Here is a 21,123-nt window from a genome sequence, read left to right on the forward strand (position 1 = left end):
TATCAATACTTACCTATCTGTACTGTATACCATCTAGTTAAAATGCAAGCCACAGAAGGACTTAATATATATTTCATGAGGATTTGGTGAGCTGAATGAGTGCCTCCATTCACAACAATGTTCCATTAAATGGATCCCTTAAACCACGTGTGTGAAATCTAGTCCCTAAATCTTATGTACAGGCTAGTATTGTCTTGCTTCACAGTACTGAGGTCCTGCTTGGTTTGTCGTCCACCAGGGTTCAATCTTCTCCCCTTCCCTGGAGAGGGAAATTCTCAGCAGTAGAAGTCTGATTGTTGTTGTTGGTGTTGTTGATTGTTTTATGGTAACCCTATCGTAGGGTCACTCAGAAAGATATATTCAAAAGAAATGTGCCATTGCCAGGCTGATGAGGTATAATTTGGCCAAGCTACCCAAGTAGGTGCAACATGTGAAATAACAAAATGAACATCCGAGCAAACACAGACTACCGTCAGATGAAGATTGGTCAGTCTTGCATCTCACTTTATTTGGGGAGTCTGAAATGATTTCCCCCACATGCATGGGGATCAGTATCCAGCAAGGTAACAGCTGCTCTGAATCAGTATTTGGAGTCAGCAATGGAAGCTAACAAAATGAAACCTAATCAAAACAAAACAAATGTGCTTTTGGTCAGTAGGAAAGATGATTGAGAGCAAATCATATAATCTCATTTGGACAGGGGAACCACTTGGAACGCAATTTGTGCTCAGCTTTATTTCTAGGTGATCACTTAGCAGCTGTGACTAGGAGCATTTTTTGCATAAATTTGTCTGATACACCAGCTGTACCTTTTTCCTGGAAAAGTTATCATGCCACTGCCAAAGAACCAGTAACACAGTTCTGCATCTAGTATGTTAAAAGCTGCCACTGGTATAGAATACTGTTGTGACAAACTGCACTGAAATGAACTAGGCTTTCTTCATTGTTGTTTCATCCATATTGACTCCCAGCTAACTTTCTTAATACCCTTAGTATCCTTGAAAGCCTACATGTTTATGGAACAGGTTGTCTAAATCATGACTTTCTACTACATGAACTTTCTTATTCATTGAGATTAACAGATGTTGTGTTTTAACTTGTACCACCACCAAAAGTATTAATGAAAGCAACATGGGTTGGAATCTTTTGGTATCATCATCTTACAGAGCAGCTTTCCAAGAGAGATGGAACTCTTTCCACATGGTACTTCCATTTCCCAAGAAAACCACACACACCAAACCTTGTACTCCGGTTCTACACTATATGTGCTTAAGGTCTTCCAAAAAATATTTGAGTCTTCAGTAATGTTTTTATTTTCTCTGTGTTGTGCATGCATGTCTTCAAATTGTGTGTTGATTTACTAATATGCATTGTGTGTATGCCTTCAAGTTGCCTGATCCCACAAATTTCATAAGGTTTTCTTAGGGTCCTTCCAGACAGGCCCTATATCCCAGGATCTGACCCCAGATTTTCTGTTTATACCAGATTATCTTTCACTGCAGATTCATATAATCCAGTTTAAAGCAGAAAACCTGGGATCGGGTCTTGGGATCTAGGACCTGTCTGGAAGGGCCCATAGGCAAGGAATATTCAGAGGTGGTTTTCCTGGTTCCTTCTTTAGAAACGTAGCCAACACCACCTGTTATTCATTGGTTGTCCAAGTACTAACCAGAATTGATCCTACTTCACTTCCATGTTCCTTTTACAATTTGACTTGTGTTGTTATGATTCTGGGTTTTGAATCCTGAGTCCTGGGTCTATCTTTTGTTATCTCTACTATTTTATGTTTGTAATTTTATCTTAATTTTAAGATGTTTTAAATCACCTTTGAAGAGAGCTTCGCTAATACTAAGAGGGGGCTTAACTGATAGCCATAGACCTGAACCCTATTGTTAATCCTATGTAAAGGAAACTCACAGAATCAATACCTACACCTTGACTCAACATTCAGCAATTGATTCAATATATTCACTCTGATTGTAGCTAAACAATAGGATCCAAGCTCTTCTCTGTTGTTTTATTGTCACTAGCTGTGCCCGGCCACGCGTTGCTGTGGCGAAGTATGGTGGTATGGGAAATAAAGTATAGAGGAATTGGTGGTAGTTAAGGTAAAGGGCAAAGGTTTTACCTTGCATTAAGTCCATTATAAATGGGTTATATAGCTGTGTGGAAGGGCCTTGAGTCTACACTGCCATATAATCCAGTTAAAATAAGATAATCTGTATTTTATAGGCAGTGTGGAAGAGGCCTAAGCGAGGCCTAACTCTGCCTGTCCCCTGGGCTGAGTGGGTTGCTAGGAGACCAAGTGGGCAGAGCTTAGCCTTCTAACTGGCAGCAATTGGATAAAAACAATTATTCCTCTCCCTCTAATTAGGACTTTATTTTTCTTTTCTTTTTGTTGTATGAACGTAGAGGCATGGATGAGGGGTTGTGCTGCCAAGTTTAGTGTTTCTGGGATGTGTAGTTTTGTCCTAGGCCGAAATTTCATTACCCTTTAATATATAGATAGTGGTGCACCAAGGTTCTTGAAGGCTGTGTCAGCAGAGCATAAGCTTTTGTAGGTTCAACCATACTATGAATATGGCTCCAGAATTAAACTGAGTGTCTTCACATAGCATTCACATACTGGGTAAGCCTTGAGAAAGCTAGTCAATATAGGACAAATTGACCATAGTAACTATGATAGATGACCTGTATTAGTAGGGAGACAGCACATGTTATCAATATAAGTGATCTTCAATATGTTCACATTTAAGAAACAACACCAGTGACCCTCCTCCCTGTTTCATAGTCATGACAGAATAACTGGACCCACCTCTTGGTCTAAGGTTTTAATATCAAGATATTTTTATATCTCTGTTGAACATAGCTGTTTAGAAACATTTTTCTGGATGGAACATATCCCAAATGAATCAAGACAACACAAAGTATTTCGACAAGAACTCCAAAGAGATATTTTTTTCTTTTTTTTGGCACAAAGGGGAACATAGATTCCCTTCTGCTTTTAATAACTCAAAACAAACAGAAGTTAGAATGCATCGACTCAACATTGATCCACAAAAGGTTGATGAACAAAGCCAAGACCCCTCCATTCCCCTCCTACCACCCACAGGAAACAATGAAAGGTAAAAAGTAAAATGGCTGAAGTAAACAAAACATAACAATGCTCATTTCCTTATCAAATGTCGCATTTGTCAGTTAGTCCCTATTCACTGGTTTGTGATTTATTATGTTCAAAAACTAAGACTTTGCAATGAAGTTGGACACTTTCTCCTCTTCCAGTCTTGATGCGGAACAGTGGCTCTTATTTTGTGTGTGTTTGGTTTTCTCTGTATATATATGTATATATATATATATATGTAGAGAGAGATATAAAAACTACTTTTATCAACACTGAGAGGTTACACTCCTGGTCATTGTGAATTATATTTGGAAGTCCAATCATGCAGAACTACAGGCAGGTGCAACTTAGGTCTTATTACAGGATGGGCATGGCAAGGTGAACAGTTTGGTTTTGCTAGTTGGGTTTGGAGGTCCTGGTACCATTGTTGCAAAACATATTACTGGCCATAAGTCCCACTTACTCAATTTACTAAATATACATAATTCTTTATATACACATTGAACCCTCTGAGCCCTTTCCTCATTGGCTGATCACCAACAGAGGTAAGGACCAGAAAGGTACACCACGGGGGGCATATGGTGCCTCCCGGAAAAAAACCCAGAAAGAGTGATGGATCCTTATAGATAAGTTACAAAGAGAAAAGCAGCGAATTGGTACAATTATTTACACACTATGTAACGTGCTAAGAGAAATGCTCAACCCTGCTCAACTGGTTGGATGTAATGGGTCTTATTTTCTCAGAAACACCATTTTGCAGCCCTTTACATTGACATAATTCAACAATAGCTAATATTTGGGAAATCTGTTTTGTTCTTACTTCTGTTACAAACATGACTTGCTAGTAACTCAACCTTATGGGGTAGGGGTTAGATGCAAATCTTGTGCTGTATCATGCTAAAGCTAGCTTACACTCAGTCAGTACAACTGGATCAAGCTAGAAAGGCTGTTCTATTAACAAAAATACCACGACTCAAAACATTTGAACTAAACCATATCCCTGCATTGCTGGAGTAAGCCGTCTGCTATACTTGTTCTGATGTAGTTGTGGGTATCACATTTCTGTATAATGTTTTCAAACAGGGCTCCAAAAATGTTTTCAGATCAAAGCCTACTTTTCTAAACTACAATTCCATTAATCTCCTGTCCACTTTGGCCAATAGAAATTGTGACATCAAAAAGCAGCTCCCAGCTCTTTTGCAGATGCCACAGTTGTGTAGCTGTGCTTCCTCTGTCTATACACTGTGCATCATTGTATTAAGAAGCTTCCATGTTTCTTTTTTTTGGGGGGGAAAGGGGCAAGTTTAGAAATGATCACATTCATACACTCAGTTCTAGCAGGAGACATCCAGGAACACAGCAGATGCTCGCATGTGATGAGCAGACATATTGCAACACACATGCCCACACACCTTTTTGCACTACTAATAACATGCATCACCTTTTCATACACAACTGCTGTATAACTGGATGAGGGTCCCCATTTCCTTTTTATAGTCCCAAGGGAATGCAAAAGCAAATTGTGAAGTCATCCAGCCATGCAAGTTTGAGTAGACAGATTGTTTAGGGAGTGAAATAATAAACCCTTACCTCAAATAACAAAGTTATTTCCATACACACAAAAATACTTTTTGCAATACCTATCTATGCCATTTAAAATTCACATTTGTGCTTTTATAACTCCGCTGCTCTGGCCTCTATGTGGCATTGAAAATGTTGGCAAAAATTATAGCATTTGTGACTGTAAGGGGATTCTTGGTCATAAAACTATCCGAAATATTTGAAATTATTGAACTAGATATTGTTTCTAGTTTTGCTTCTGGTTGGTGAATGATAGTTTGGAATTCAGCTAGACAGGAGTTAGATCAGGGCTAGAATGACAGCTTGTCTAAGGGGTTTCATATATATCTGGTTTGAGTTAGTTTGAGAGGAGAGTGAAAGCAGGTGCATGATGTTTTAAATGCAATAAATAATCTAATCTGATATGTTTAATATCTATAAATGTTTTTTGTTTTTATACACTTTTGGCAACAGAAGATCCTATCTGTCTGAGGGCTAGGATTCAGACATGGTGCTAATAGCAGCAGAATTGGATATTGACAGGTGGTGTTCAGTGTTTGTTACCTACCTACAAGTCACTTCAACTTACGACAAATTTATGAAGACCTAGCCTCCAGGTCATCCTGTCACCCACAGCCCCTCTCAGGCCTTACAAAGGCTGTGGCTTTTTTCACTATCCAACTTCAATGCACTCATTCTCTTTTTAATATTGTTCTTAATTTCCCAAGCATTATAATCTTTTCTAGTGAGCTATCTATTCTCATGATATGGCCAAAGTATTATAGACTTTAAAAGTCACCTTGGTTTGAAGGGAGAGTCATTTATTTGTCTTTTTAGCAGTCCATCATATTTGACATTCACGGTATTTGAAGAACTCTTCTCCAACAACCCATCACAAATAAGTTGTTTTACTTCCTATTAGCTTTTTTTCATTGTCTGGTTTGCACAGTCATATGAAGAGAATCATCTTAACTTCAGTATGCGTTCCACATTTTGTTCTGAAAGGACACACTCAAATAAGCTTTTTGGACCAAACTAGGTGTACAAATGAAGTACTTGTAGGACAGTGATTCCCAATCCATGGGTTGCAAACCCAAATGGGGTTGTGAAGGGTTTTCTTTGTGGTTGTCAGACAGTGGTGAGCTATGAACATTTTACAAAGGGAAAACAAAAAAATGTGTCTTTTGTTTGTCAGGTTAGCTTGCTATGAAGTCCAGGTTCATGTGCAGTTTGATTTTGAATTTTTAAGCTTGTTAAGGAGTTACAATTTCAACCATCGCATTAAATACATTGTAAGTTCATTTTTAATTGTATTATACTAAAAATCTATTTTTGATATGTTTTAATTTACATTATTAAAACATCTATTTTAATGTATCAGGGTCAAGGTCACTTTGCCTTTATAAAAGGGGGTCATGACTCAAAAAAGATTGGGAACCGCTGCTCTCATTTCAGTGAATAATTGAGTGCTCTAGATGTGAATTTTAAATAATCTTCCCCAAACTGCAAACCCCAAGAGCCCATAAGACTGAACCATGGCAGCTAAAGTGGAACCATAGCACTATAGTTCCATAATTTCAAAGGGTTCACCCTGCCATTCTCAACTGATGTCCCAGATAAAAGTTCTGCATTTTCACCTTCTTCAGTTTGGTTCTGTTGAGCTAATGCATGTAAAAATGCTATGCTGCCTAGACTATCATTTTTCACTGGAACAATGCAAAAATGAACCATATTCCATTTGGCAAGCATACGTTTTGGGAAATGATATCTAGTGTGTTATAAGAAAAAAAAATGTTTCTCCACTTAATCAGTGGGAAAAAAAGACAATGCTCTTTCCATCCCACCCCCTACCCAGAGATGGAGACATGGACCACATCATAAGAATTCTATCCCTCAATGAAATTTCCTGTAGTTTAGTTATATCTTTGCTCCCTTTCAAGTTCTCCCCCATCTTCTTCCTTATACTCTTACATTTCCATCACAATTCCCTCAAACAAATTATTAGACATTATGGGAATCTTAACAACATGTGGGTGTGAGCACATTCAGTTCTCTTCCAGGTTCTACAATTTCTTGTGTAAAAAAGAAAATTCAGATTGAATTTAGAAGAGCACAAAATCACTAAACATTTGCTCAGATCTAATAAAATTAAGGGCTTTGAAACAACACTAAGGTACAAAGAATCAGTTTTTAAAAGCAAGCCAGTATGTTTTCCCAAACTATCTATATAAAAACATTACTCTTGATGCCCTTGGTCTCCATCCCTGTCTACATGATATATAACCACAAAGTCAGATATTACAGACTGCAGAGCTTCTATACCATTTTAGTGAAACTGGGGGATAAGACTGAATGTTAGATGATGTATGATTACTAAAAAAAAATCAACATCCCTTTCTGTGCACATGATAAATATTGTCTTTCATTGTGTCTTTTCAAAACTTGGAAATCTGATTTTCGGAGAATACTATTGCAATAACTCTTGGCCAGCATTGCCACTGGGGATTCTGCAATTCTATGCTCAACCTCATTTTCATTCACTGATCTTCCACTTAATGAGTTAAATTCTAATTTAGGATGCAATCTTACATAAACATACCAGAGATTTCAATTTTAAACCTTCGTCCCAGCTGAACTGCTGGCCTGAGGGTTGGGTTGCTGACCTGAAGGTTGCCAGTTCAAATCCATGAGATGGGTTGAGCTCCCATCTGTCAGCTTTAGGTTGCGGGGACATGAGAGAAGCCTCCCAGCAGGATGGTAACACAACCGGGTGTCCCCTGGGCAACGTCTCTGTAGACTGCCAATTCTCTCACAGCAGAAGTGACTTGCCTTAAGTCGCTTCTGACAAGATAAAAAAAACCCAGGGATTAAGCCCCACTGAACATACATCTCCCTGATCGTTATATGAAATTGTTACTATTATATTAATTTTCTAAGAAGTAGCTTTCTATATGCATGTTTTGCTATTATATTTCTGTAAAGTGAAGCATTTAATTATGCGAATCTAACTGTAGTTTGAGGTGACACATGGCAGATCTCACCTGGTATGTATGAGACATATACCCAAAAGACATTTTTATAGTATCTCTGTTCCCACACAGGCTACCTGAACACAATATTCAGGAGCCAAAGATACAATTGCCTTCCCCTCTACAAGCAGAGACTTGGTGCCTTATACAATTGTAGAGCAGATCTAAACCAGAGCTGGCTGGGGGGTCCTATAAATTGCAGCCCAAAACAATAAATGTCCTGAGTTCTGAAACAAAATCCAGATAGTTTGCAATAATGGCTTTACATTTAAGGGAAAACTGCTTTTGGGTGGTTTTTGGTAATTCACTAAGAGGTCAAGATATAGTAATATAGTTGTGTAGCATTAAGTTACATCAGCATTGATGTGCTGTGATTGTGCTATTCCACTGCTACACTGGGTTGCACCACTCTAGAAAGTATTGCAGAATATGGAACATGCCAATTCATGTTCCTACTGTGGAATAAGCAATAGAACTCCCTGCCCCCCCACCCCCAACCCTGGCATCCAATTGTGCTAGATGCATATGGATGCAATGCCTGAAAGGACTACCATTTCCATGGTTATTATGCCAGCATTACTCAAGTTACATAACCACAGTCAGGATACAACCATTTCACAACAGCCTTAAAGGTGGAATCACCAGCATATGAATAAGGAACAATGGTGCAAGTCAGAACATATTGCCACATATTGCCCTGTCCTGTTCTCCCTTAACAAGATCGACCTATTAAGTTATTTAGCAGAGATATCCTAGATTTAGAGGCTTAGCAAACATGTGCTTACCATACCTGATTAACAGGCTACCTGAGCATTGTAAATATATTTCAGACACCAGTGGAATTTATGTATAGTAGATTTTTATCAATTATATAGTAACTAAAATGGAGCCCCGGTGGCAAAGTGTGTTAAAGCACTGAGCTGCTGAACTTGCAGACCGAAAGGTCCCAGGTTCAAACCCCGGGAGCGGCGTGAGCGGCCACTGTTAGCTCCAGCTTCTGCCAACCTAGCAGTTCGAAAATATGCCAATGTGAGTAGATCAATAGGTACCGCTCCGGCAGGAAGGTAACAGCGCTCCATGCAGTCATGCCAGCCACATGACGTAGGAGGTGTCTACGGACAACGCCGGCTCTTCAGCTTAGAAATGGAGATGAGCACCAACCCCCAGAGTCAGACATGACTGGACTTAACATCAGGGGAAACCTTTACCTTTTATAGTAACTAAAAATGTGATAGGCCCTGAGGAGATCAAAACAAATGCTATGAAAAATATGTAGCTTTCACTGAGTCCACCAAGTCAAATCACTTAAAATAAAATGATGGCAATGGTAGTGGTGACAATGTCCAGTGAATTACTTATAATCTGCTGGTAGCTCTATCAGTGTGGGCTTTTCTTTGTTATTCCCAATTCAATCTGGCAAACCTCAGAACAAAAGAAAAAAAGTTACGGTAGCTGTTACAAATCATTCTGGGGCAATTGTATCCTGAACTGCACTGAGTTGGCCAAAAGAAAATGGTGAGGTGAACATGTATACTATCAGAATTCAAAGAGATAGACATGTTAATCTGGAACAGTATCATTTGATGAAGTCAAAGTCCATGAGAGCTTATGCTGCCAACTTCTTTATCTCAGTATGTCAAAGGATTCCTAGACCTTCCACCTCCGACCTCAGAACAGCTGTCCTTGAACAAAAAAACTACAAAGGAAGATTGGAAAGAGAAACAGCAGAATTGGAATACATCCACAATTTCCAGTCGATCAACAGTGGACTAAACAATGATTTCTTGGCACTATTACAACACTGCAGCCTCAGGAGAGCTGTCACCAGTTTATCACATCTCCTTTCTGGTATCACACTGCATTTCAATAACTCTCTCTGGCATTCATATGGCTCTAGGCTTTAGGCAACATAGTCCCTCCTGTCTATGCCCACAAATGACCATACTTGCATTTATCACCTCATCACCATATCAACATGTCTTGCATTACTAAGGGTATTCACACACACAGTGTGCCTACAAAGGTCTATCTGTAGGCATTTCAGTATGTGCACCTGAAGACTTAGACTTGGACTATGGAAGTTTATGGTATCAGCTTAATTCTCACAGTCTTTAAAGTGATTAAAGATCCTTTTACATATTGAAATTTTGAACTAACATGGCCATTTTGAAAGTTTTCTCTCAGTTAATCTCAAGATCCTTTTGCATGTCTACAAACAGTCCACTGTTGGATCTGGATTGTCCAGGATAATACAAAAGATGCTGTCTGGAAGCCATATCAGAGTAATGGCTCTTTGAGCAGAGTAGCTACAGACTTATTGGGCTGGATCCAGGACTTCTCTTCTCTTAGCAGAAAGTCCCTATACCCACAGCTCACTCCATCCAGCACGGTCTCTTGGCCTTATGTATAACAGTTTAAAGGGATTATGAGGCCACTGTAAAAGGAGAGGATGGGGAAGTCACTTCCGTGAACTCGTTCATGCTCAAAAAATCTGATTCTAACATCTGACATTTACAGAATGTTAATATAATCTACATCAAAGAAAGAGTGGAGCTGCATAACCATAAGTAGTCATAAAATTCCATCTCAGACAAAACTGAAGGCGAATTTGGAGGTATCTACTGAGGGAAAAGTTAAAGGCCCTGAGAATACTTAGTAACATTTTGAAAAATAATGTTTGTAAGCCTAAAAATATTTATTTGGAGTTGGATGTGTTGCCTGTCTCCAGAATGTTCTATGTTGCTATTGTGACACTCATCGCACCCCATTTGTTATGCTTGCCCTGTCTTCTGGGAGTAATCCCCATTTGGATGAACAATTGCAGCAAGGTTCAGGTTACCATCCAGGGTTGCCATTTCTTTGCAGAAACAGATCTTGGCTTATCATGTGAAACTGAAATGTAGAAAATGTATGTCACAGCAGCCATTTTATACTGCTTTTATACTTTTCATATATAACCTTAATATTTCCACTTGTGGTTAGCATGTCAGTGTCATAAGAAACTTTAGTGCTAATGAGGGCTGTCACGTTTTAAATGGAAAATTCATTTTTTATTTTTTATTAGAGTCCGTCATTTTTGTAGGCAACACATTTCTTTGCCCAACAACTTGTACTAACAGGAAGTTTTTAATATTTATCCTAAGTCCTTTTTCTTATAATTTAAACCTATTGGTTCATGCCATCTGGAGCAGAAATGAGCAAGGCCATGCAGATATTGTTGCTCTGAACCCCTTGTTGGGTCTTTTCAGAATAACCAATGGTGAACGTTGATGGAAGCTGCAGTTCAACATCTGAAGAGCCTCAGGTTGCCTACCCCTGCTGCAAAGCAAAAAGAAAATAACTTTGCTCCATTATCTGATAGCTCTTCAAAGATTGCCTTAATCATCTCCAAGGGAAATGGCACAATTTCTTCATAGGACTTGATCTCTCCTACTCTCACCATCTTCATCCTCTGGACACATTTTAGTCTGTCAATATCCTTTATATACTATACTATTCTGTGAGCTTGAGAAATATGATATCATTATTTTTCTAGATCCTGACATTGGACTTCTGCTGCTAAGGCAACTTGAGACTGCATTAGCCACCACATCGCAACAATGTTTTCTGCCCTAGTGGTGACTTCTGATCTACAAAGAACACCAAGCTTTTTTCACTTGCACATATGTCAAGTTACATGTCATCCATCCATCATTAAATGAGACACATGTAGGTGTCTTGTTTATAAGACTGCCCTGGTAGAAAACCGCATTAGCTTACTATGAAGTCAGAATAGAGGACAAAATGTTTGTTAGTCGTTTAATATGCAACTTTGTTTCAGTCAGGAAGGTAGCAAAACAGAAGTATAATGAAACAGCAATTAAATACTGATGTGATATTAGGCAACTTTGCCAAGGCAGATAGATAAATCCTGACTGCAACACAAAGTTTTATTTTTAAAATATTTTTAGTAAGCCATCAAACCATTTGGGTAAGTCTTTCAATGTGATTTATGAAAAAAATTCAGAACTAGGGCCACCTGTTGTCATGTGGAACAAATCACCTATAACTTGAGTTGGAGCAAAGTGATATATTTCAGTTTTTAAAGGCATACTTTCATTATGCAGGCACACATATTTATGAGACTACGTAGCTTTTGGCTCTCTTCACATAATGGCCATTGCCTTTTGCCCCAATTTTCTGTCCTATGTAAGGCAGAATGAAATGGATAGCCATTTATGGACTATCTTCATGAATTGTCTTTAAGACCTTTCAAAAGCCACCCTGTAGCAATCATTTCCATGCTAATGAACATTGTGTGCTGAAATACTTCCACCTTCTCTTGCTTGAAATCAGTTGCTAATTGCTTTTACTGGATGGTCTTCAACACTAATGTTCTTTTACTCACTTTCTCAGAAATATTAATGGCTTTACACACCTCTAAAAACCCACACTAATTATCTTTCTCTTTCAAAGTTAAGCTGCTGAACATTTGCCACAGCATTTCAAAAGACAAGAAAAGGTCAGCCCTCTAACCCTATTCTAATCCTTCCTCTAATCCTTCCAACTCTTTCTCAATTTTGATTATATCCTTGTTTTCCAAAGTGTGCGTGGTGTCCGGCCGCATAATGAGGGCAGATTTATATATCAGCTTGATAATAAAGGCTACTTTGTTGCTGATCCCTTTCCTAATAATGCCAATTGCCCTTTTCACTGCTCTAGTAGAGGGAGTGTCCTCTGATGTTCACAAGAGTACCTTTGCTGGATGGATGCAGATGGTCCTGTATTTGTTTTTGTCTAAATCCAACATACATCATTTTCAACTTAGGTTGACTCTCACCCGCCATTCTGTTGCCTAGTTACCCATTCTGGAGAGAGATTTCAAAAACTCTTCAAAGGCTGCTTGGCATTTCATTGTCCTGAGTAATTGGCTATCTTGCGCAAACCTGGATGATTAGAATATTATGATTATAACTTCTGATGGGAATTAACGGATACATCTTTTGACGATGTTCCATTCCAAGTGGCTCCCAGTCAACTGTGATATCAGCACCAAAATGGTGGATAGTTGGAAGAGGTTTTTTAATTGCCCCTGATATTGGACAGGGATATACACAGCTAAAATATACAGATGCCATTATTGCTTAGGAAATCATTTCTTGCTTATTGCCTTTGTGGCCTCCCCATTGCACTACTGCATCCTTTCTAAGTACTGTCATTTCTAGTATGCTGGGATTTCACTGGGTTGTGTTAAGATTGCAATGCCACATGCAGGTAATGTCATTTCATGGCTTTTGGAAAGAATACAGGGCAATATCTCAAGCACCATTGCTTTGTGGCTTCCATTTCAATTGATGTTGCATGCAGTTCATGTAAATCGACCATTTGAAAAAGCAGTGTCAATCACCTCCTATATTGCTATTTTTATCTTATTTTCCCAGTAATAACAATACTGCTTATTGCTTTTATACATACGGCTATAAACGGCTATAACAAAAAGGTTCTGATTTTTTAAGAAGAAAAATCAACCTACCTATCTCCTTATTTAGCAAATGAAGTTAAAGTTGCATGATCAGAAATCATTTCAAGATTTATGAATGGCTACCCTTCACTAAGGAATTACATATAGTTTAGACCAGTACATAATGGAAAATAGGTTTAAGCATATTTTATATAGTGTGTGTGTATTTGATGACTTTCTTGGAATATTGTTAGCACTTGAATATTATATTATGTATAAACCAGTTAAAGTCCACAAAATTCAGTCATGTTATGAATGGCAAAAGAAAATAAGAAAGTCTTTATAATAGTTTTGGAAAAAAAGAGGAGTCTTGTTTAACCAAAGAAATTATTTTAACATTGCCTACCATTTGAGTATGGTATTAGACTCCAGGAAAATAATTCAGTTTTGGGAAGTTCATGAAATTCCTAATTTTTTTAAAATTAGCATACAATCCACCCATGCTCTTAGATGTATGTGTGGTAATGGACTACTTAGTGCATCAAGAATGGCTAGATTTGGTACAATGTGTCCAACATACCACAGGCCCAGCAGAGTACTAGTAGGAAAAAGTGTCTCTAAAGAGTGCAGTAACAGAGATAAATGGCTTATGTTCTTCCTTCTTACTCCCAAACACACTTGCTACTACTGCCAGTGACCTCAGCTGAAATGGATTTTCTTTGAATGGTTTGAAATACATACCAGTGCCTGTCACAATGGGGCTATCCAATGTTAACCTTTTCTGGTGCCTAAAGAAATGAAGTCATATCACACTGCATGCTAAATGTATCAATGCTGTTGAAGAATCAGTTGATTCTGTATACACTAATGCTGGTTTGCTCTACACATGCAGAACCCCTGTTGCTATAGTTCTGAAACCTGAAAACTTCAGATTATTTGACCCAATGAAGAGGTGCAATTGAGGACAACTGTGAAAGCAAAAGCAGCTATACACTCATTGATCTTCACAAAGAAAATAATTGTTTCAAACAGTTATTTTGAAACGCCAATCACAGCCTCAAGTACCTTCACGGGTGGTATTCTAGCCCTTCATTGTTTGCTACGCTAGACAGATATGCATGGCATCTACGGTTGATACATATTGAGTATCCTTTATGTGGAATTCTGAAATCCAAACTACTCCAAAAATCTGAATGGGTGGTTGAGATAGTTACTTTTTTCTGGCGATTCAATGTACCTTAGCATTGTTTCATGCAAAAGATTGTTTAAAATAATGTGTGTGAAATTTCCTTCAGGCTAGATATATAAGATATTGAAACATACATGAATTTCAGGTTTAGATTTAGGTTCCATCTCCACAATATCTCATTATGTTCATGTATGAAATAACAGGAATTCCAAAAAAAATCTGAAGTCCAAAACACTTTGGGCCCCAAGCATTTCAGATAAGAGATACTCAACCTGCAATACCTTGTTTAATTTGACTTCCTCACCTTGTGCTGAAACAGTAACACTCAATAATCACAGAACGATTGTTATAATGAGAATATTATTTGCCAACAAATAACTTAAACCACTGTGAAATATTTTGTACCTCTCTTTCTTTAAAAACTTTTAGCCAAGATATCTAGTAGTCCTTTATTTGAACTAAAGAAGTTATTCAACTCTGGGAAAAGAAATCCGTTTGTCTTATACCCTTTCTGTGCTATTATACTATCCTCATTACATTGATCCAAGTGGTTGGTAGTCCTTCATGTCCATCTCATAGCCATAAGCTCTAGAAGGATGGAAGGAGACCAGTATACCTTCAGAACAGAGGAAAAAGAAGGAGCATTTGCAAGGTCTGTCTTTCATTTAGGCTCTCAAAATTGCCTTGTCAGCATGGCCCAACTTTAAGTAGGAATGATAGGTTACCTGCAGGAATGGCTTATTGAATTTGTCAATGCCAGTTCATATTTATGGTCAATTTCTGAAGGCCTTTATATAATAACAACATGGAGTTACCCTCAAGCAGTTAAGAAACACATCTACACAAATTTCCCCTGATCTAGGAATATCAGCTGGTTCTTGTTGGATTAGACCAAATGTTCCTCTTGACAACATCACATTTCCCTCACTGGTCAACCAAGAGACCCACAAACAAACCATGTTGCCAACAGGCTTTCCTCCTGATAGTTCTGGCAGATCATTATACTTTTCTGTTTCAGCTCATTCTAAGAAAACAAATCGGAATGCATCCCACTTAGAGAACTCTGACTTAGCCCTTGTCTATAATCTTCCTTCCAGCAGACTACTACTAAAAATATAAGATTCAAGATTCTGAACGTTTCAATTTGAATCTGTTTACCTATCTGCTCAGAAGTTAAGTCCAATTGAGTTCAGTGAGGCTGCAGGACTGAAGAGCTAAACTAACGTGAAACAACCCATGGACCAAGAAAATAGAGTGTACACTTCCAAGTTATATCACAAATGAAATCTGCACATAAAAGAAAAAGAAACCCGGGAAGTTTAGTTCTTCATTGCAGTCTGTTGTGTACATGCCTGATGTTTAGATATATGTACAAACAGAAGTGCATACATAGCTTCATGTAATGCAGATCTGCACATTTGTACACTGAGATACATGTGCATTTCTCTGTTCAATTGCCCAACACAGAAACAGAGAGTGGTTAGATAGGCACACATGTATACAAATAAAGGGAGGGGGACTGCCCACCTTGTCATGCCAACGTGAAAAAGGACAGTTGCAAGTTGCTGGTTTTGCAGCCATTAAAATTTGCATTTGTATGAAAAAAGGCTTCTTTTACACATTTTCCTCTTTTTTCTCTTTTTTTTTCTTTTTTCATTTTGCAGTAAGCATCGTTGGAAGAAGACCAAAGCAGAGCAACTATAAGTTAAATATACATTTGAGCTTAGCTGCATTTACATAACTCTTTTAGGAGAAGGCAGGCTGAAAGGGTTTTCTCTTGTTTAATTGTTACGTGTGTGTTTGTGTTTGTTTAAAATTTTCTCTTTGTGTTCTAAATTGTAACTCTTCCTTGCCATCATTGAATGCTTTTATAACCACAATGATTTCCCCCCCACTAAATTACATTATCTTCTGAAGAACGTCGGGTTTCGCAGGCAGGCGGCTAGTCACCTGCAACAACCGAGGGGTCCTGCAGAAGCTTCCAAACTGCTGTCAGTGTCCGATGCCAAGGTCTGGTCTGTGGACATGGAGGAAATGTCATTGACGGATGAGGATGGAGGGAGGCTTTCGCTGCTGTTCACTGCTGCACCTGTGCTAAGAAAATGAACACCCACGTGATTCAACCTGAAAGCCGGGCTCAACAATACATTCATGTGTCTTACCCAAAACTGGCTCATATCATTTTGCTGGAAGAAAATGTCACACAAACACACACACAGGCAATGGATTGGACTGGATACCTTGAGGTCTCTTCCAACTCTATGATTCTCTGGCCCACACTGTTGAATTAATGTAGTTTTACACCACTTTAACTACCAGTGCTCAATGCTATGGAATTCTGGAAGCTGTAGCTTAGCAAACACCAGCACTCTTTGGCAGAGAAGAATAAAAATTTTGCAAAACAACTCCCATGTTTTTATAGCATTGACACATAAGAGTTGAAGTGGTGTCAAACTGCATTTATTCTATGTAGATGCACCCTCTGCATATGATGGTAAGTACATACTGTTTGGGAAGACCTATAGTGGGTTATTCATTGATCATCCCATGAAACTGATGTACTTGATATGTTCAAAGATGCCTACAATTGATTGGAGCTACCATTTTTCTATAAAGCATTTGCACATTAGAAATGAAAATAACATTTATCAATTTTCCAATTTTTATGATGAGTGCTTCCTAACTGCTGACATTCTCCATCTAGCTGCTGAGAGATGTATTTGAGATTTTCTATATGAAATCCAATCATGCTAAATTGTAATTTTTCTCCACAGAAAGGTTAATTTTCTGCATGGAATCCTATTTTCTGTACCAAAAAAGTTGTTTTATGTGCATAAAATAATTTTTGATTTTTTTAAAAAAACATTATGAGTCCTTGTCCCCCTTTCTTGCACAAAGTTAAGTCCTAAACTGACTATAGACCTTAAGAACACTTTCAAGGACTTTGTCACAATAGGGAGAAAACTGTTTAAGTTATGTGTTCTTGAAAATGAGATTGAAATCAGTGAATGTTTAAATCTTCTTGTACTTGAGTATTTCATGTTAACTTTTACCCCAAATCCTACAGCCACAGATGGCTGCAGATGGGGTAAAAATGTTGAACTCATACTTTTCTTTAGTTATAATGGAGAAAAGATATGGTACCTTCCCACCTAACCAGCCACTACCTTTATTGGTCTTTGTGCCTTCACCTGATAACATTTCTTCCCCCAAGATATAAGACAGTAAGGAACATGACTGCTTCATTAACAGGCTTTTGCTCTATCCCTTATAACCACAACAACATATTTTATAGGACAAAACCTCCCAGACAACTGAAAGAAAAGTATGAGTATGTTGTATATTCTGTACTCCAAGAATTGGGTAAATGACTTATGGATAAAGCACAAGGTTTTCAGACGAACTGATCTGAGCTTACGTATTTTTTAAATTTATATATTGTAATTTTATACTGTATTTGATAGTTTTTAACTGATTTTATGTATTGTTGATTGATTTTGTATAGGCATCTAATTGTGCCAGTGTTGTAAGCCACCCTGAGTCCCTCTGGGTGAGAAGGGCAGGATATAAATATTGGAAATAAAATAAATAAATAAATAAATAAATAAATAAAAGCCCACTTGTTAGAGCAATAGCTATATATGAACAAGAATGATGTTCCATGTTAGGTGAAAAAGTGAGTCCTTTATTAGGACCTTATCCCATTAGGGGTTGTGGGGGGACGGTCATAGTATGGCCTTTAGTCCTGTAGCATTACAAAGTAGGCAGTTCCATTTGTCATTCCTTATCACATGTTGTTCTTTCTTGCCATTTCTCCTGAAATAATCCACTTTCAGATTAATTACACCAGCAAGTCAAGTGCAGTTCCTGCCCACTTCATTTTTTTTTTAAAAAAAGAAGAAAATTTTGGGGGAAAAAAAACTCTGGAGATACTAGGGCTTTTCGCTCCCTCCCATCCTACTGCTCTGGAGGAGAAAGGAGGCATCGATCTGAATGAAAGAGAGAGATGGATGAAGGGAGTGAATGTGTTTGTAGCAACCCAATGAAATTCACCCATTACAATTGTGACCTTGTACAGCTGGGAAGTGGGAGAGTAGGCTTTCCTGGATTGTCTCTTGCATCACAAAGCATTTCTTGAGGCAGAAGAATTTACCAAAGCTCACTGCTCCCTCTTTCCTTCTGTTTTCCAAGTACACCCCAGCTCCTCCTACAAAAGCACTACAATGTGGAAAACTTATTTGTGACGCTTACAGAACTCAGCAAAAGATGACCAGTTACTGCCTGCATTCCTGGCCTGCATTTACAAGGGGAAGCGAGACAGGAAAAAGCAGCGTGAAGGAACAATGAAAGAGAGAGCACTCTGGGATACCAGCTTTTCTCCGATCTCAGTACTTTCCATTGCAGGAATCTGAGATTTAAAAAGCTAGCAGTACAGACAGGAAAAAAAGATGTTTTGAAATTTTGGTATTTTGAATGATTACATTAATTTAAAAAATTACCTTGCCAAGCTCATGAAGCAAAACTTTGAGAGAGAAATGTCAATGCTTGGTACGGGACTGCCCATAGGAATGCCCCTTACTCCTTGTCACCGAAGAGATTCAACCTGGGCAAATTTGACAGCTCCTACCTTATATATTTTTGGGTGTTTACTCCAGTCATATCCTGGTTCCTGAGTCCAGAAGACTACTGTGTTTCCCCGAAAATAAGACAGTGTCTTATATTAGTTTTTGCTCCCAAAGATGCTCTAGGTCTTATTTTCAGGGGATGTCTTATTTTTCCATGAAGAAGAATTCACATTTATTGTTGAACAAAAAAACGAACATTTATTATATACTGTACAGTAGTTGTCATCACAAATCAGCATAACCAGACAAACTGTGAATCCTATCAAGAATTTCTTGTTACTACCATTATTTCCATGTACAACTGGTATGTACATTTACCAATCCTGCATGCTCTGATGTTTTGTTTGGCAGGCGCTGGGCATGCTTCCAAACAAAAACTTTACTAGGTCTTACTTTCGGGGGAGGCCTTATATTTAGCAATTCAGCAAAACTTCTACTAGGTCTTATTTTTCGGGGATGTCTTATTTTCGGGGAAACAGGGTATCTCTGACCATTGTCTCCCGCCTGCTTCTTTTTGGATTGTTTCAAATGTTTCCCTAATGAAGCTGACAGGACATTCCTCTGCATCATGGGGAGAGCTTCATCATAAATCATACCCTCAATGGATTCTAAGTGTTTAGAAATGGTGGAGAGCAGTGTGGAATAAAATCCTAAGTCCTTGCAAATCACTTCTGCATACAGGTATACCATGCTATCATTAAAAACAAATCACCTAATGCAGCCTGAGCTTTTTGACAAATTATCTTCTGAACAATAATTTATTTTGATATCTGCTCTACCTCCAGGAAAGGTTGTGCTAGACAATGACACAGGAATCTCTTAAATCAAATCTGCACATTCTGGTTTTCCCCCCTCATTTTCAATTGTATATGAACTGGTTGAACTGCTTTTATTTTATAACTGTAATCAAGATGTGTGTGTACCTTCAATTTGCCTGCTGAGAAATTTCATATGGTTTTCTTACAAAAGCAATACTCAGATGTTGGACTGGATGGCCCATGAGGTCTCTTCCAACTCTACTATTCTATGATTCTATGTGGTTTCTTAGGAAAGAAGATGCTTTTGCCCGTTCCTTCCTCTAAAATATAGCCTCCAGCACCTGGTATTTGCTGGCAGTCTCCAATCCAAGTCCTAACCAGAGCTGATCCTGCTTATTTTCCATGATCAGATGGGATCTTCTGCCTTTACTTAAAAACTTCAATATCTTCCAAACAAATTCACAGCTAAGGTAGCAAAGTATCAGAGGCTGGTCCTGAGTCAGTCTTCATGGCTTGACTCCAGGCAGGAGATAGGGGTTCAACTCCAGGTTTTTCTGGGCTCAGCTAGAATAACAGCACCTTGCTACTATTTGCAAGGCTTATTTCAATAGATTCCACAGTTTGTCAAAACTCTCTCAGAGTTCTATAAATTTACTTTGTTTGCTTTGTCCTTCTTTCCCAGTCACTGTGGTATAAGGGTTCACTCTTCACTCTGCTCTCACTTATTTAGACAAAGTTCTGAATGCACTTTAATTGTATGCACATCATCTTGTTGTGTGTGTTGAACTCATGTGTGACTAATGGAGACCCTACAATGCACCTATCTTACCCCAAAGAAAATAATTTTAATTCAATGGAACGTATTCACCCCCTGTTGTTCCTTTGTTGACTTTTTAACTAATGTCAACTCTAAGATGCACCTATCAGAGGATTTTCTTAGGAGAATTTGGTTAGAAGATACACAGTTGCTGCTGATGACTCAGCTGTGGATTAAGAAACATTGGGACAAATCCATCTTTGGGAGACTGAGCCTGTAGCAGACACAGTACGGTTATTCACTGGGATTGAGTACCTGAGGGAGAAGGCTGTCCTTTTACTACACCATTTTTAGTCTTTTCTTCAGAGTTCATGACTTCCTTGTAGATTAATTCTGCAAGAGACAAAGGAGTTCATTATAAAGGTGCAATAGATTCTTGAGCTCCCCCATTATCTACTTACTAGGGTTTCTAGGGCTTCAAAATAGTAATAGTGGTCAGTGGAAACTGATAACAAAACACCAAGAGAGGAAACAAGATAGAAGATTTGTTCCTTGGTCTCATTCGAGAGCATCTCCCTAGTACGCTTGCCAAATCAAAAATGGTCAGGAAACATGAGGCAGGTCTATATATAAAGTTCACCTCA

General features: G+C 38.3%; 1 protein-coding gene across 6 annotated transcripts in view; it reads right to left on the minus strand.

Annotated features, from left to right (window-relative positions):
- Positions 1–2,818: 2,818 nt before the first annotated feature.
- Positions 2,819–21,123, minus strand: part of mapk10 (mitogen-activated protein kinase 10) — a 236,720-nt gene continuing 218,415 nt past the window's right edge. For 5 of the 6 annotated variants that reach the window (XM_062981826.1, XM_008111016.2, XM_062981825.1 and 2 more), the window contains exons 13-14: positions 20,795–20,872; positions 2,819–16,428 (exon numbers count right to left, since the gene is read on the minus strand). In XM_062981826.1, the coding sequence (XP_062837896.1) occupies positions 16,286–16,428; positions 20,795–20,872 (221 nt within the window). In that variant the 3' untranslated portion in view covers positions 2,819–16,285. Of the gene's footprint in view, positions 16,434–20,794; positions 20,873–21,123 lie in introns of all 6 variants that reach the window. The other variant, XM_062981829.1, reaches the window with a different exon arrangement.

The sequence above is a fragment of the Anolis carolinensis genome, chromosome 5 (assembly GCF_035594765.1).
Source record: "Anolis carolinensis isolate JA03-04 chromosome 5, rAnoCar3.1.pri, whole genome shotgun sequence".
NCBI lineage: Eukaryota > Metazoa > Chordata > Lepidosauria > Squamata > Dactyloidae > Anolis > Anolis carolinensis.